Source organism: Anser cygnoides, chromosome 9, assembly GCF_040182565.1.
Source record: "Anser cygnoides isolate HZ-2024a breed goose chromosome 9, Taihu_goose_T2T_genome, whole genome shotgun sequence".
NCBI classification, from domain to species: domain Eukaryota; kingdom Metazoa; phylum Chordata; class Aves; order Anseriformes; family Anatidae; genus Anser; species Anser cygnoides.
In genome coordinates, this window is record NC_089881.1 from 10,627,098 (window position 1) to 10,644,644 (window position 17,547).

At 50.9% G+C, this 17,547-nt stretch overlaps 1 protein-coding gene across 1 annotated transcript; it reads right to left on the reverse strand.

The window, feature by feature from the left end:
* Positions 1 to 2,006: 2,006 nt before the first annotated feature.
* On the reverse strand, positions 2,007 to 16,246 carry KY (kyphoscoliosis peptidase). The gene is made up of 12 exons (XM_013186330.3): positions 15,953 to 16,246; positions 15,182 to 15,244; positions 14,385 to 14,447; positions 12,483 to 12,557; positions 12,269 to 12,310; positions 11,681 to 11,731; positions 10,391 to 10,473; positions 10,010 to 10,118; positions 9,288 to 9,405; positions 5,427 to 5,615; positions 4,702 to 4,892; positions 2,007 to 3,929 (listed from the first exon to the last, which is right to left on the reverse strand). Exons 1-12 carry the CDS (start codon positions 16,116 to 16,118, stop codon positions 3,025 to 3,027), a joined length of 2,055 nt encoding a protein of 684 aa, XP_013041784.3. The 5' UTR covers positions 16,119 to 16,246; the 3' UTR covers positions 2,007 to 3,024.
* Between the last annotated feature and the right edge of the window lie 1,301 nt (positions 16,247 to 17,547).

Sequence of the window (17,547 nt, forward strand, 5' to 3'; positions counted from 1 at the left end):
TGTTCCGTGCAGGTTTTAATTTATGCTCTTTGAGAAATGGGATGTTTGCAAAACACGTGGCGTTGCCTGAATTCATCGCACCACGTACCTGCTCCTCTCGGTGGTGTAGGGGTTGCAGAAGCTGTCCGGTCCTAATGCCTGCCAGGGAGAACTCAGGCTGAAGTGGGAGAGCCGATAGTGCGGAGACAGTGGAGAAGGGGCTTCCAGAGGTGTTCTGCCAGCGTTAAGTCTCGGCAATACTGAAGGATGTGCATTTTTTTTATGAGGGGGAGGAGGAAAAGACTTGTTTATCCTGGAGGGAGATGTCACAGCAAGTACAGACTTCTGCAGCCCCAGATAAAAGCACCTCAGGGTTTCGCAGGCGTTATTTCTCTGCCTTTGCAGTGTCAGACATCCCTTGGAATAATCGCCTGGCCCTGACAGCATTATAATTAATGAGGCTGGAGAGGTTTTTATTTTTGTCTTTGAACTCACGCTTTCAATAGCACTAAAGAATTTCTTACACGTTTGCAGGGCTGAGCCAGATGTTTGCTTTCTGTTGGAAAGAGAAATGTGGAAATTTGCTTGCAATATTCCCGTCTGCAGCAGGGTAGCATCTCAAACGTGGGAAGCTGCTGTGGGCCCTGCCTGCCATCAGCGTGCTGCAGATGTTCCTCCACGGGTGCGGCAGTGCTTTGGGCCGCTTTTCTCTGTGAATGGTTAAATGCCTGTGACTCCATGCGCATGTACAACCACAGGTACCCGAGTTTTGCAGCATTTTCTATGGGGAGGAGGGAGTACTCGCTGAGGTCGTGCTAGGCAGAGGGCAATCGTGTAATAACAACCTGTCCTCTCTGCTGCCTGCTTGCCAGCCTGGGACAGAAAGGGAGCACATGGGGTTTGAGAGGGGAGCCCTTGAGGCAGAGGAGCGGGGATCAGCCCCGTGCCCCGGGGGGCCCGAGGCCGTGCCAGCCCTGGTGTGAGCTGACGCTGGTGCCCCTCACGGGGTCCCGAAATGCCGGTGTCCTCCGACAGCGGGGGTGAATGAGCACCAAATGCTCAGCAGGGATTGAGGCTGTTTCAGCTGGAGGAGAGCTGGCAGTTTGTGTAGCTCTGTCTGTTGGTATGCGTATAAGTGAACATCAAGCATTTGTTTGCATGAAGGGTGTATCTAGTTTGGTGCCTGTGACCCTTTTATGTGGAAAAAGGGCTTTCCTTTAGTTCCTAAGCACTCCAGGATGCCTCCTTATCCTCCTGTTCTAAGAAGTGAAGGATTTGCCTGGATCAGCTTGGCACGCAGAAAGAAAGCTATTGAAATGTGTCTTCCTTGAACTGAAGAGCGTGATCTAAGGAAAAAAGATCTCTGCTATGCACCTGGATGAGCTAGGGCAGTTTGAATTTAGAGGGAACCCTTGATTTAGCCTTCAAGGTCCTAGGCAATCAAAACATCCCAGAGTTTTGCTTGCATCTGTGCTGTTCAGTCTGTGTTGCTGCCCAGGGAGTGGATACCTGCTGGGCTCCGAGGCTTGTTAGTGCCCCTGCAGCGAGCTGCTGCCAGTTTTTGAGGGCAAAGACACTTAGCTGTTTGGGGAGGACTTAAAACTTACTTCCATGTTGTGTGTGGAGCCTCCTTGTCTCAAAGTAGAAAAGAACCCAAAGCATTGCTTTGCTCCTGGCATCCTACAGTAAGCTTGGTTAGCTTACGCTTTGTGTTTATTCTGGGAGCTCACGTCTCTGGCCGCCTGTGTCCTCACTGAGGTTCTGCTACGTGAACGCAGCTCCCAGTGCCCTGCACGCTTACTGCACCTGCTTCAAGCCAGGGCTTGATGCTGCTTGCCGAGGCAGAGGAGCCCCCCAGGAGGGATGGGAGGCGGGGAGCCTGCTGCAGGTGGGCAGCCCGCGGCCGTCGTGCCAAAATCCCACACCCAGCTGCCGAGGAGGAGGGGAGCGCAGGAACAACCCGTGGATCTCGTGCAGAAAATGCAGCGCTTTTGTGAGGAGGAATTCGTATCATTTGGTCAATGAAATAGAATGCAACAACAAAGCAGATTTATTTCAAATTCAAGCTCAAACATAATATCTGCCACACTAACACAGACATTTGAGTTTTATGGATCTTATGGTGTGTATTTGTGGTGAGATCCACTAGAAGACCACCTTGCACGTGTATGATTTTTCCAAGAGCATGGCACCGGATTTTTTTTTATATGATAATTATGTCACTTGGCCTGCTGTTCCATTTAGCCCCTTAAGTTCTTTAGTTCCAGTTTTGCATATACAAGTAGGAGGAATGAGTGACTTTTGAAAACTTTATTCTCCTTTTACTGTAGTTTTAATTACAGAAACACCACTATGCTTGAGATACGATTACAGTGCTAATATTACAGAAAAAGTGCTTACAATTCAAATGCTCTAATATAAAAAGGTAAAAATCATCTTGTTGAATTTAAGATTCAGTGTAAGAAGTCATTTCGCAGTATCACTTAAATTTGTAAGACAATGAAGTGCACAAGAAAACTTCACTTTGTATTTCCTTCCTAACAGTTCTCTCTCCTGGGATGTATTTTGCAACTCAAGTTATACAGAAGCCTGCTTTAAATATCCTGAAATTCCTCATGTCCTATATTGCTGCTGAAAAACAGAGGGTACTTCCTTCATCCTGCCCCAAAACTAGGTAGATTCTTCTCTTAAGTAGTCATGATAAGACTTCTCCTATGGTCCATAATTTGGAAACTAGCCATCACTGCTGATGTGCCCTGATCTGCGTTGTGATAGCCAGTCGTTTCCGTCAAAACGTCGGTCTGGATGATGTTACTGAAACATAGGCGAGGGTTTTATCTGATTCCTTCCACTGCTGCTCCCTTCATAAAAGGATTTTCTGCCTCCTTGAACCCCTTTGAGCCCTAGATCTTGCAAAAGCACACAGGTGTTGCTCTGCATTTGTCAAATGAATGAACTTGATTAGGAGAACTAATGATCTCTTACAGCTGTATTGTTTTCAGGCATGTTGGTTCGTGCAGGAGAGCTGGAGTGAAGGAAGGGCTGCTATGGGGTCTCAACCTCGTACTTGAGGACGTGGGAGTAGAAGCTGTGGTTGGCGTTCTCATGCACCATAACGAACAACTCTGTGCATCCCGCGGTGTTGCAGGTTCCCTCCCAGAAGCCGCCTCTGCTCAGGGTCAGTGTGTAAGTGTCCTTGGCCTGAACTAGCACCTTTGATATCCCGTGCATTTTGAGTTTAAACTGCACATTGCGATTGGCTGGCAGCAGCCCAGAGAGCGGCTCCAGTATTTCATAGTCGTCCGCCCACTTGCTATAGGTCTGAGGGAAAGCCGGCCACTTCACTTCGGTGTTCAGGCAAGTGATGAGGTAGTTGAAGACGTAGGTATAATTGCCAGGATCTGACTTCTTCTTGGCAAAGAATTTCAGAACAAAGTTCCCTGCGTGGGGGAGATGGACCATAAACTCAACTTGGTTGCCACGATGGATTTGCATGATGTGCTGCCTTCTCCTATCATCTGTCAGGCCGCTGTTATCAGAGTGCAGCATGGGTAAGATGCTTATGTCCTTTCCTAGGGTGAAGGTGAAAGAACACCGTCCGTCGTTGGTGTGGATGACTGGGTCGGGCTGTGATGGCCTCAGGAACCCCTGGCGCTCTGAGAACCAGCTTGGTCCAACGGGCTGGTCTAGGTCCTTCGGGAAGTGAATGCTCTTGTCCACAGACTTGCACTCGACAACATACTGCAACACGTGGTTGTAGACCTTTTCTGGGGAGTTGGAGGGCTTGGCAAAGATCTCCAGTTCTTGGCGCCCTGTACTCTGTGGGTAGATCTCCAGCTTCATTCCGTGTTTCTTCAAAGACAGTAAGCCATGTTTTTCTGTTCCCTTCAGCGAAAATGTAAATAACGTGGAAGAGCGGCAATCCACTGATATGGTGGCTGTTCCATTGACTATGAAATACGTAAGAAAAGAAACCACATAGGAGTTTCAGTGCATTTTTTGCATGTACACACCCTGTTCCAGAAGACTAACCTGTCCCAAACGATTGTCACTTCCCTAGCAGTAAAAGAAAGAGCTGTGGCTGACAGGTTATAGCTTGTCTCCTGTCTACCGAAACCGGTCCCCCTCAAAAAGAACCGGGTGATGAATGGCCTTTTTTTTTTGGAGATGTGCGTTAATCCTACTTTGATATCAACTGAAATGGAGCTGTGGTCCTATAGAATACGAAAACCTGTGAGAAATGCAACTGCAAGTACTGTTAGCCTGTGTGCTCAAGAAGGGCTTAGTTAGATGTGGCCAGACCCGATTTCTAGTCCAGCAGCCATTCCAAGAAGCTTCAGAGAAAGGTGTGGGAGTCCTGCAGTACACAGACATGAGATAATCGACATCCCTATGAACCTGTTCCCAAAGTGCTTGAAGACAACATTAAGTCCTAAAATGTTGCTGCCCTTCAGTTTGAACTCTGTGTTCTTAGCATTCATAAAAATGGCTAACTATTAAAATTCCTGCAGCCCTTTTAAAATCTGAAGATGGTGATCCGAAATGTGGGCTCTTTGGGGCAGTGAGGTTACCTGAATGGCTTTGTGTTAAAATTGCTGCTGGATGCTGCAGGGTGCTGAGTATCACGTAAAGAAGAGCCTAGTTATGTGTTGTTCAGCAAATCAAACTTTTGGAACACAGAAAATGGTTTTAATCGCATTTTCAAGGCAGGGCATTCATTACCTGTTTGGATGACAGCTGTATCTGGGTGCACAGTCAGCAGGCCCAGGTTGTAGAAGTCACTGCTGTACAGCACGGTATTCTCAAATTCCTTCAGCGTCAGAGTTGGTTTGAGAAGCTGCCAATTACTGTTATTTGGGAAGTGATCATTAATGAACAGAGCTGGGTGAGTCAGAAAATAAAACTCGTTGTATCTGGAAGGAGGAGGAAGAGATAAAAGGAAAATGAGTAATTATAAGCAGCTACTTCTTCCGCTGCACAGTGGTGGTGGTTTCAGTAGGAGGAAGTCAGAGTGTTTGGGGCTGCTGAGAAGCTGAGCTCTGTGGGTTTGAAACTCTCCAGGGAGAGAAGGAACCTCAGCTTTGGTTTTCTATTTCCAGGGCAACATGCTGAGCTTTTGGATAAAACCAGGGTATTTGCACTGTCCCCTGTAACCACGGGCCCTGAAGAAAGAGGGAGGCACTGCTTGTTGTTTGAAAGTGTGGAGGCACCTCCTCTGGGGCAGCTGAAAGCTGTGAGTCCCACTGCTTGCTGCTTGAGGCCACCCCCTTTCTGCAGGAACGAGCTCCCTCCCTTGGACAGGCAGCCCAGAGGCCTTGCTCTGGGCGCCGGGTGGGAAGGGGTCCCCTTGCAGTGAGACCTAAACTTTGTCCCCGGTGTCTCTTATTACACCCATTAGCTTGCCTTTGTGGTAGGTTTACGTATTAAGTTAGAGAATCTTTCTCTACCTGAAGGTGAACTTGTCTGAAGTCTTGTCAACAGTACCGCTTCCCCAGGTGCTATCGAGTAAGTGCCACCTTCCTTCCAGGTAGACGGCGTTCCAGGCATGGCTGGAGTCCCCCTTGAAGACCTGCCCAATCTTGTACCCATACCCCTTAGAGTATCCCGATAGCTTCATGCACTGGATTCCTGCGACGCTGAAAGAAAACAATGAGGTGCAGCAGGAGAATTCGGTTTTAAATCCTTCAGTGTACTTCTGTGGCAGGACGTGAGGAGCCACATCCAGCGCGTCTGCAGAACTTTAATTCTGTACTGAATGGGAGCACAACCCTCCACACCGTCCCACACCGGTGCCAGCACACTGCAGGCGCCTGCTCTGGCCGCGTGCCACCCAAAGCACCGGGCTCATGGAGCCCCTGCGGGGCTGGTGGCTCAGCCCCAAGCACGGCACGACCTCCTCAGCCCTTCCAGAGGTAGGCGAGCTCTCCCCAGAGAATGCCACCCGCCAGTGGCATCAGGTGGAGCCTGTGCCCTTCTGGGGGCTGGCTCCGTGCAGGGTGAGCACGGGACAGCAGCATGAGGCAGTGATGCCCGAGGCTGTTAGCGTTGCCCGGTGTTGTGGAGGGGCCTTCTTTCCCTTGTAGCTTTTGCACAGAAATTTGGAGAGAGGGTCCCACGGGAGGACGGGGCCCTTCTCTTCCAGTTCTTGCACGTTCCATCTCTTTTGCCTGATGCACCATCAACTCAGTCTTTCTGGGGGAGGATGACAAAGATGAGGTGTGCTTAATTGCTCTCTGCCTTGTTCCTCAGTGGGATCCCTTTGATGCTCTCCACAATTAGCCCATGTAATTATAAATTAAAACTGCGTTTGTTCATGCTCTCCCTAACAGTCTCCCATTGTTTGACACCAGCCAACATCTCTTAGACCTCACAGGACTGTGGAGGTTGATTTAGTTTCCTTAAAGAGTGACCTTGTGCTTGTCCAGGGTACAAATGATTAGTTTCCCTCTCTCTCTTTTTTAAATAATGAATACTTGTTGAAGTGTAAACAGGATTTAAATAAGCAATGTGTTAATAAGCTCTCTGCTGTTGATAGCAATGGATTCTAATATTGGCCTCGTATTTCAGCATTAATCTAAACTTACTTCACTTAGAGGATTGTCTTTTGTGTAGGATGGTATTGACATTTTTCTTCTTCATTGAAAAGTACGTTAGCTGTAACAGCTACCTTAAGTAACAAACCGTGCATGCTTCAAGATCAAGACTGTCTGCATAATGTGGGTTTAATTCAGTGAGAAGAAAAGTGATATTTATGGGGGAGATAATTAGCATGGTTGTTAAGACGCCTGGGTCTGGTAACTGAGATACTGGCTGGTAATTGGCAGTTTAGCAGTGCTCGTAGGGAGGACCACTTTATTCATGGAGGGGATGCTCATTTAGAGGGAAGACGGTCCCATCAGCTTCACCTGCAGACTTCCTAGCGCCTGGAAGACCTTGTGTTGCTTAGTTATTTGTTCCTCTGTTGTTGCAAAAAGGGAACTGAGAGTCAGCTGGGAGCTTGCTGGGCAGCCTGCAGAGAGAAGACAGAGGCATACGGGGCGGAGAGCCCCATTGCTGCTCGGTTGTTTGGATGTTCAGACAGAACACCAAGGGACACATTCTGCCCTCCGTTCTGTTTGTGCTCTCACTTAACATGAAGCTAGCGAAGGTATAGCAAGAGTCCGTGCTTGGATGTGCTGAGTTCCCAAGAGAAAGGTCAGAGCATCTCAATAAGTCTCCTTAATAAGATGGACAAAAGCACACTAAAACATCCTGTAGCAGCAGTCCTGCACTGGTGAAGAGAGTGAGTGATCACATCTCCATTCTTGTATAAATGACTTTAAACAGATAAGTTAACCATGCAGAAAGAAGATGGAGAAGATCTCCAGAAATGCCTGATGTGGCAATGCGATGGTAGGAAATGCCCTAAAAGCAAGGTGGACCAGAAGAAATGAGTTAAGGAACTGTTCTCAACATCTGCTTAGTGCACCAAGGTGGTTAAACCTAAGATGCTTTTCTTCTTCAAAAAAAGTAGGAAATAATCTGGGTCTTGCTGCAGATGTCACTTGAATTTAACGGCAGCTTCTTCCCTTTCATTTCAGGTTGGCTTTGAAGATTTCATTTGAAAAAAAGAAGCAAATCTGGCTTCTCCAGAGGGAGGCAGAACCGCTCACACTCGGGTAGGCAGTTGTACCCTCCTGCCCAAGAGCCAGGAACAGCCCTGTAGAGGAGAGGGAAAGGAGAGGATGGGCAGCCTGGGCTATTTGCAGACCAACTCTGCACGAGGAGCAGCTGAGCAGGCAGTGGGCAGACCCGCCGTGGGGTGTGCGGCCAGCTCTGCTCCTGCGGTTGTGCTGAAACCTCTGAAGAGCAAACAATTGTTGTGCCTTCGCTGCTGCTGCTGGTGAGCGTTTCTCCGCAGGTCCTCAGTGCTAGGCTTGCCTGAGGTTGAACCTGGGGGGACTTGTGGTGAGGGGGGAATTGGGCTGTTTGTTAAAGCTGCCTTGATGGGAGCTAGGAGAAAAGGCATGTTAGAACACCCAAATCTGTCTCTGAAAAACTTTTATATAAGAAGCTGCTCTTTGCCTCTCACCTTTATGCTTAGACTCAGCATAAGACTTGAATGGTGCGTGAGAAGAAAGAATGAGGAAATTGTCTTGCAAGAAGGAGAGGGCTTGGGTTATAGTTTTTCAGGAGAGGAGCTGAAATATTTAGATAATTGTCAAAAGTGATAGACTGGATGACTGGGAGGTTTCCTGAATCATGGAATGAATAATCAACCTGGATCTGAAGAATGAAGGATGAATCAACAGAGCCTTTAAATAGTAAAAAAGATCCTTGGAAAGATTAATGTTTTTAATGAACTAAACATATGCTTTCTAATGAACAGATGATAATTTCCCCCACTTCTAACCGCTAATAACTGTTTCATAAGATGCAGTTATAAATTCATACTTCATCATCCCCTTTCTTTATTTTACTCTTTGGTAAGCAGGATCAGGTATTGTGGGATATGTTATTGGTTGGAAGCATTTACCACATTAGCATCATTAGCATCTGTCACAGTATATTTTTTTTTTTAAATCTGGCCTTTTCCTTCTAGATTTTGTTTATCTAATGGTGAAAGCCTTCCCAAATCTTTTTGGATGGTGTGGAAAGCCAATTGTTACTTACATGTGCCAGCAGATGACTGATCTTTAATTTTTCCAAAGCTTGTCGGTGGAAGCTGGTCTACTGAGAAGGGGAAGGCACAGCACTCCCTCGCAAACCCGTGCTCTAGGAAACTACACGACTGCTTTCTGGTGCTAGGAGGCCCCTTCCAATTTTGTGTCCCTGAGTCATCAGGGCCAGTCGTCTCCTGTGGACACCCTCTTTTTGTAGGGCCGTCCCTTCCAGCGGAGAGGGCATCTGCAGAGGGCTCTGGGCAAGCTCCTGCTGGGGCTTTGCCTGCCTGTGCCACAGGAGCATGCTGCAGGCAGAGTTCCCTCTTGTTTGAGGCTTGCCATGCTTTTAACCTTCACATACGGACACTCGAAGGAAAAACCTAGCCTCTTCTAACCGAATTATCTCTGTGTTTTCATCTGCCATTATGTTAATGCGATGCGAAGCTCAGCAGATGGCACAAAGCAAATTATGCTGGGAAGGGGAGGGGGAGGGAGCAAAATTGACCTTTCCAGGACTTGCTGGTTTCCCACAGCATGGTTTGAAAGCTGAAGTTCCATGTCCTGCTTAAAGTCACATCAGTCAATGCAAAGGCAGACAGAATAGGCATGGAGATGACAACAAATGTTAACCCTCCCCGGCACTGAATGTTCCTGGGCTTAATTTACCTGCACATTTGCTGAAAGAGTGCAGCGTATCCCTCACAAACGCTCTTCCCCGTCCGCAGCACGTCTATGGGACTGCACAACCGCTGGCTTTTGTTATGGAAGCCCACTACGTCGTACTCTGCGGGAAGGAACACAGGCTAAAGTTCATCCAGAAGCCCGAGGCAGCAGGCTCGGTGGGCAGCAGAAGCAACTCTTGCTTTGTTTTCCACCTCCGCGAGTGCAAACAAAGCGAGATGAGCTGCAGCACATATGGCTCGTTTCATTTTTTTAACAACTGATTGAAATCCACGTCTTCCCCTAAGAGTTTGTGCGTGTCCTATGCAAAATGCAATCAGTCTGCAAATCCAGTGGTGCTGGAGGGCTCTGGATGTGACGACCAAGCCTCTGGTGCTCGGCAGCCTGGCTTTGTGCTTCAGCTGCTTTGATGATGGGGACTGGTATGGTTGCACCCTTGAATAAATCAGGTAGGCGTTACAGAGCCATCATACGGACAGAAACCATTTGCACAATGCCTTGTAGGGCCTGGCAGTGCAAGGAGGGGGAGTGTGGAAACAGAGATGGTGAGATAACCTCTGAAGGTATTTCTGGATAAATATATCCGGAAAGCGTTCCTTTGCGCCGTCTGTGTGAAACCACCCACAAAACACAGAGTGAATCGCAACGGCAGCGTAACAGGACCAACAGCAGCAGCGTTACCTTCTCCATGAAAGACCTCAACCTACCTATGTGATGGCATATCCACATCCATATGACGCGGACTTTCTCCAGGTCGGTCCGGGCTTGTTTAAGCAGGGCTTGAACAAGCTCCTCTATGCTGCTCCTGACGTTCACCTGTTTGGGAGGAGGAAGCGTGGGGTGAGATTGGGGTGAAGAAATGCTGTGGTGGACACCCCTGCCTTCCCCATCCCTCGTCCTGCTAAAGCTGGTGAGACCCCACCTGCCAGGATGCTGCTCTAGCTCGAGCTTTGTTAAAAATAGAAACACAGAGCTGTAATTCCACGTTTCAAGCAAGATGTATTTTTGGCCACAGGTTCCCTCCCAGAGTGGGATGTCTGCTGCTGGTGTATGCAGGGAAGAGGGACGGAGGCAGAAGCGAGACTTACTTTTAATGCGTAGGCATCCAGCTTCTCAAATTGCTGCAGATCTACTGGCATGGATTTCAAAGAGGATTTGTCCCATGGATACGCTGGGAAGAAACAAGCGGGTATTGTCTGGGGAAGGGAGGGAGGGAGGGAGGGCTGTGGCTGCCCCCGGGGCCACGGCAGAGCCACTGCCTGTCCTGCAGGCTGGCCAGAACTGGTGCCTGGGGACAGAGGACACGAGGGCACCCGTGGAGGCTCATCACTAGCTGCATGTCAGGCAGGGCTCATCGCCTCTGGTCTAGTGGAGTTTGGGCAGGGCGGGAGGTGCCCAGTGTCTTTTTGGTGCTGCGTGGTAGCACTGAAAATCCCTGGGTGCTGGATGTGAGAGCACAAAACACTGCAGAAACATCAGGGAAAATCTGTGCTGTGCAAGCCTCAGCAAAGCAAGACTTTCTAAACAAAACCAGCAAAGAGCTGGGTTTCTTCACTCTGACACCTGTGCCTGCTGCACTCCACCCCCCCCCCCAGCTCCCCAAAACTGGGCTCTGGCTCATCCCCCCAGCTCCAGCCCCCGGGGAGGCGTCCATCTCCCCTCCCTTCGCAGAGGGGCTATTCCTGACCTGCAAAGATGCTCTGCTAACATGAGCCCTGCTCTTCTCGGAAACCCCTGCCCCGGGGAGGGATTATGGGGCTGGGCGCTGGGTCCTGCTCGGCCCCCGGGGACGGTGCTGCCTGCCAGCAGGACGCGGGCCACCACGCTGGCTGTCCTGCCAAAATCAGCCTGCAAGCACGCCGCTTCTGCTCCTGTAACAGGCTGTTTGTTTATCTCCGTTTTCCCTGAAAAGGGCTATTAGGCTGACCTAAAGAGAGATAAAGCAGATTTACACGCTTAACGGTTCCTAGTCTACACCACTCTGAAAATTACTTTTTGCCTTTTGGGAACTGGATGTTTTCTTAAAATTGGTTATCGGTTTTCATCTTTGTCAGGTTATAGCTGCAAAGGCTCCCCGCAGATGTGGGGTCCAGAATAACTCAGGCAGGCTCACGCTGTTAGCTGGGCAGCTTGGCAGTGTGCATTGTGCCCCTTTGTGTGCACGAAGATGTGAGACCATCCCCATCCAGCCTGTGGGGTGGTCCCGGAGCCACCCAGGACTTGTGGGGGACTGAGAAGCTGGACATGCTCGTGTTGGTAGAAACCAGATCACACTTCTGTGCCCTCCAGGAGCAGAGCAAGCCTGTTTTGGGGAGAGATTGGGCTCCCTGTCTGGGGCTGCACCCCACTGGCACGGGTTGGGTGCAGACAATAGTTACCATGCAGGTCTTTCCCACTTGGTGGCTGCGGGGCTTCAGTCCTTTCGAAAACTGGAAAATTGGAGAAGGAAAATGAGGCGAGCAGTTGTTGGCAAGAGAAAAAGAAGAAAGTGAAAAGGGTGAATTCTGGGAGTCCCCAGGCCATCCCCAGGCTCTGCAGACACTGTGTTCCCTGGCAGTCGGACGCCTCCCATTGCAGCCCCGGGGCTGGGAACATCACACCCCAGCCAAGGCGCCGGCGGTATGGACAAGCTGGAAGCCTGGATGTCGCATGGGGCCCCTGCACTGGCTTGGCCATAGATGGTGCCTCTGCAGGCAGCTGCTGAGGGTTTCTGATGGCCCCAGATCATCGCCAGCTGTGTTAACCCCACCCCAGGAAGAGAAGGGTTTTGCTGTCACCAGCAGCTGCTTCTCAAAATCACCACACCCACCCACATGGGTACAGCCACCACTGGGCAGTGTGGCCAGCGCCCAACCCCAGGGGCTGGTGGCATCTCAAGAGCTTTGAGACACCAGCCCCACCAGGGGAGGAGGGAGCCGCCTCCTCCCGGGAGCAATTTTCCTAGCTCGGATGTAGGGCAGCCTCACCTTTGTTGTCCTGGCCTCTCAGGCTGGGCAGCCTCTGGGAACCTGCAACGACGCGGGCACAATTAGTGAAAGCGCTGCGGGGCAGTGGTGATCAGCATCCCAGCTCCAGGGCTGCAGCATCGCCTGCAGCTCCTGGGGGTCCCCGCCGGTGTGGTGCCCATGAAGGGAGGGATGTCCCCTCGGCCAAGGGCAGGTTCCCTGGCTGGGAACGTACCTTTCCTGAAGGAGAGCTTCTTGAAGAGCTGCGGGGTGGTGTTCCTGGGATGGACCTCCACCGTCACCTGGGTTCCTGGAAGAAATGATGACAAACGTGCTTGGAAAGGGAACACAATCAGCGAGCGGATGTGAAGGAGGGCAGTATTGAGCCAAAGGGTCGGCATGCCAAACCTGGTCACATTCACCCAAACATCACTGAAATGACACAACCTTAGCAAAACAGATGGGGCACCTCTGCCATCTGTGAAGGTACCGAAGTGCTCTGGTTTCCTGGCAGAACGAATAAACCATACTGTAAGGCAGCCTGTAGTCACCTCTGACATGGTTCTCAAAAAATTTCATAGTTCTCAAAAAAAAAAGAAAAAAAGAAAAGAAAGCCTGTTATAGTGTAGCAGGTGTTGAAGCAGATGATAATAAAGCAGAGGTCCTCAATGAGGATCATGTGGCAGCTTAAAGAAGGGGTTTATTGCTGTATTAAGTAGTTCTTGATGGAGATACAGTAAACAGAGAATCAATGTCTCATTGATTTTTCTCAGAATAAAATGAAAAAAGGCTCAAAGCGATGGAAATGGCTTGGTTTGTGGTATGAAAACCTTTGGAAAAGGCCATTGCCTGCAATGGGCAGCGCTGGCTGAGAGCACCATGCTCTGCGTGCCATGATGCTCCCAGACAACCTCCCTGGAAATTCGGGGTCTTTTGCTTAAAGCTTCACTCTGACCATGAGAGAGAGAGACAAGGAAAAATTCAGGAAGTGTTATAGGAGCTACGTGAACGTTTTGAAAGAGGCTGCATTTGGGGCAAGCATTTTAGGAGGTTTCAGCTACCCGAGTTCCCACGCGGGTGGGCTCGCTGGGCCAGGCAGTACGAGGTTATTTGGGAGATGAAAGGTCAAGGTGTGAACGCACTTTGGGGCTGCCAGCATGCTGTACCTGCTGCCCCCGGCAGCTCTAGCTAGAGCCTTGTGGCTTTTGATTTTTTTCCCTAAAACCCAGCTCTTGGGAGCAGCTAATTAGGTAGGAATCTGCACTCTCATTGAAGAATAAGTTTTTCTCAGGATTTAACTTTTTAAAAAGTTTTCTTTTATCTCCTGTGGTTTTGCAGAAAAGTTTGGTGTCCTTAAATCCCAACAGCAGAAGGCAAGAAAGACTGTAAAAACTATACAACCCTTTAAAATCCTAGAGCTTGGCTCCAATTCTGGGATGCTTGCAGGTACCAGGGGGACGAGATGAGGGCTGGTTGGTGTGTTTTGTTAGTTAATTTAAAGGTGAAACGATGTTGTTTCTCAAAGGCATGCCTTTCTGCAAATAGTATGATTTCCTTAGATTTTGATATTTTGCAAGGGTGCTATTTCTCAATATTATTCATATCTGTGGATTTTTGTGGTCTTTCTTGCCAATTTCCACTTTCTCAATTTTCCCCCATAAATTAGAATTCTTTGTTTTCCAAGAAACAAATTTAGCACACAGGAATGCTTTCTCCCAGAAAGCTTAAACAATGTTTAACAAATGATAAAAAGTAATCCCACAGTAAATGTTCAAAGCGCTGCACCTGTTTCCTTAAAAACTAGTGAGATGAAATGGTTGCTGATGTTTTTATGGTGTTTTCTGCTATTCCTAATTAAGACACCCTCCATAAGGAACTGGGAAGACTTTAGCTGTGAGCCAGAGGAGCGCGTGAAACTTGAGATGGTTCCGCCAGGAGAAATAAGGATGTTTGTCTGTCCTGCTGCTTGCCCCCTTCCATCTGCACTGAAATATCTGGTGTTGGTTAGATCCATGCTATGTCCTGGTTTCCTGCTTGTTTGGGGTGTCCTGTTGGTGTGTTTGTTACGAACCAGCTTGAGCAGGAGCTCGCTGAAGCCCTGTTCTGAAAAACCCGTATACTTTGGCTGGCCACTTACCTTCATTTGTGTACGAAGTAATGGCTTGCCTCTGCTTGTAGGGCTCCTTGGAGGCTCGCTGGCCTGTTTGTAGGGAGAAGAACATCTCAGTGCCGCGAGGAGAGCGGAGGCCCCCGTGTCAGCTTGGCAGCGCAGTAAGGATGAGGAAGGTGGCTCGCTTGGGGCACAGGGCGAAACGATGGCATAGGGTGAAATGATGGGATGTGGCCCTGCTCCGGAGGCTGGTGCCCAGGTGGGGTGGTTCGAGGAGGGCACGGGCTGGAAGCGCTGGAGCTGACCTGCCCTTCCAAGTGGTGGTTGCCCAGATTCACTCGCTACATCGGGCGCAGCTGAAATGTCAGGGTGCCACAGGCCTGCGTGCTTGGGGGTGTGGAGAGGTGCGGGGTGCCTGGAAGCGGTGAGGTCTCTGAGCGAGAGCGTGGCTCAGTGCTCAGCATCTCATCCACAGCTCTCCCCTGTGTCCCGTGCCGGGGAAAGGAGCCCATCGAGATGCTGATTCGGGAGGAATGTGTTAACCTCTGTGGTGCCAGGGGAGCAAGAGCGCTGCCTGCTCTTCCAACATTGGTGTCACCAGCGCGTGTCCCGGCCCTGGGGCCTAGGAGAGCATGCAGGGGACCCCTCCATGACCCAAGGACCCTGTGCCCACTGAAGCCCCCCAAGGGGCTGTTAGGGGATGGTTTGCTTCAAACATGTTGCTGCTTGAGGCAGAGCTGGGCACTACAAGCTTGTGGACGGGTGCCGTGCGCTGTTTTTTGGTAGCAGGGTGTTCCCATGCGTGGAGTGAGGAGATAACTTACCACTAAGGTCTCTCCCCTGTGATGGTTGCGGTCTGTTGTTTCCATTTCCATCATCCTGCAAACCTGTAAAACATAAATATGAGGCTGTGCTAGCACAGCAGGGTGTCAGCTGGGCGTTATTTCCCAAATAAATGAGCAGATGATCGCAGCGGTTGGGTCTGTCCCTACAGCTCCCTTCCCTCTGGAGACCCAGACCCAGCAGGCATCAGCCCATCTGGAGGAGCCAGCCTTTCCCTAAGGAATTTGAGCAGAGCAGAAACACTCCTTTTTTTTTTTTTTTTTTTTTTTTTTTTTCCCTCCTTTTATTCCTGCAGGGAAGGTCCCCTTGCATTTGCAGAGCATGTTCTCAGCTTTTTGGAAGATCCCCTGAAGGCTAGGAGCTGGGCCAGGGAGAGTGGCACGGACTGGAGCTATAAATGGCTCGGGGCAGCCACCTGTGGGGACAAAGCCTGCACACCCTTCGCACACAACGTTTTTGCCCCTGTGCTCGGCAGTTTGCAGGGCAGGGCGAGGTGCATGTGTGGTCCTCAGCGGTGGCCCGCGCGTGTCACCTCCTGCAGCCGCAGTGGCACGTGCCAGTGCCCAGAAGCGTGCAGGAGCAAAGGGCTCTCCTGCAAAAAAAGGGGAAGTTTGGGCATTTTGCAGCACATCTCTTAAAACAGGAGGGAGAGGTGGAGGGGGAAAAGCCCAAGCCCTGCTCCCAAGCTGCTGCTTGGTCCCAGAAAGCAGCTGGCGCCACACCTGCAGCCCTCCCCTCCCTTGGGGCTTTACCTGTGCTGTCTGTCTGTCTGTCCCTCTGCCCTTTCTGCTCGGGGCGGACAATAAGCATCATGTTGATCGCCACGGCGCTGGGACCTTCCTTCAGGTCCATGGTACCCATCGTGACAGGGCCACCGCCGAGCTGCCGCCACGCCGAGCTGCCCCGCTCGGTCACCATCCGTGCTCTGCCAACGCCAAGCCCTGCGAGCTTCCTACGGCTGAGGAAGGAGCCGCGATTCGGACAGGGGCTCTGGTTTCAGAGCGTGCCCTGGGCTCCCCCTCCCCTTGCTCTGCCCTTTCGGCTTTGAGCACTTGCCTGCACTCAAATCCCCCTCGCAGCTCTCTTGGCTTGGGGGGGATTCGCTTTCCCAGGCGGGCAGAAATCCTTAAAAGGCTTTCCCTTCTGATTCTGTCCCCCCAGTGGAAACTTAAAGGATGCTTAGGGACAGAAATAATAATAATGAGTGCTGTCCAGGGAGGTGGCTTGCTGCCGCGAAGCTGCGGCTTGGTGCAGCGGGGGGAGAGCTGCTGGAAACGGGGTGCACGAGCAGCCATTTCAGGGAGGGGGGGGATCAGCCTCTGCAGGGCTGCCTGGCACACCAGGCAGAGGGAGTGAGGGGAATTGCCCAGCGCCAAAGAGGACATCTGAACAAATCCCCCTCCCTCTGCCCCCACCAGCTGGCTGCAGGCGCACCAAGTGGGAGCCAGCGGCTTGCAGGAAAATCCCGCTTTTCCAGCAGCTCCCCCAGCCCACAAAATGGGGCAGTGCCGCAGGGGTTAGCAGCTCCTGCAGCCTGCGGAAGGGGCTGGCAGGGAAACGCTTTTCTAATTTTATCGCTGGCCCCTGTCCCACCGCGCGTGGCCGCTGGCCCAGGGCAGCCTGGGCACCGCTGGGCTCACCGGGCAGGCTTGCCCAGCCACCTGGGGCTTGCCCGTCTCCGCTCCCCGAGATTTATGGCAGCGGTGACTTTCTGCTCGCCGCTTTGCCATCTGCCTGCTGGCCTTTAACGCTCCCTCGCCTGGCTCCAGCCCTGGCCTTCAGCACCCTTTCCTCCCCGCTGTCCCCTGGCCTCTTGCGTTATGCCATGAACGTGATCCGGAGTGGGGTAGGCCCCCAAGGGAACGCTGCAACTGGAGCTGGATGCGAAGCTGATGCGTTTTGTCCACGGTCGTGATGATAATTTATTTCTTTTAATGGTGACTTGGGTGCTCCTGGGCCGGCACCAGTACAGTCACCAGCACTGCTCTGCCATCACTGCCACGGCTGCCCCTGCCAAAACGTGTGTCCAGAGAGAGGAGAAAATTTGGAGAAATTTCCTGCTTTCCTAGAAATAACGATCGTCAGGAAGAAGGCGTTTCTTCTTGGAGGGCTTTCTTGCATTTTTCTTTGCTCATTTATCCCAAGGGGGATTTCTGTTAGTGTTTTTATCACGGAGTGCAGGCTTTGCTTGCAGCAGGCACTGCTCATAGGATCACAGAGTCATTCAGGCTGGAAAAGACCTTCAAGATCAAGCCCAACCACCAGCCTGCCCCACCGAGTCCTATCACTCCACCATGTCCTTTGGTGCCAGTTACCTGCCCCGGCCACAGCACCACGGCATTCAGGA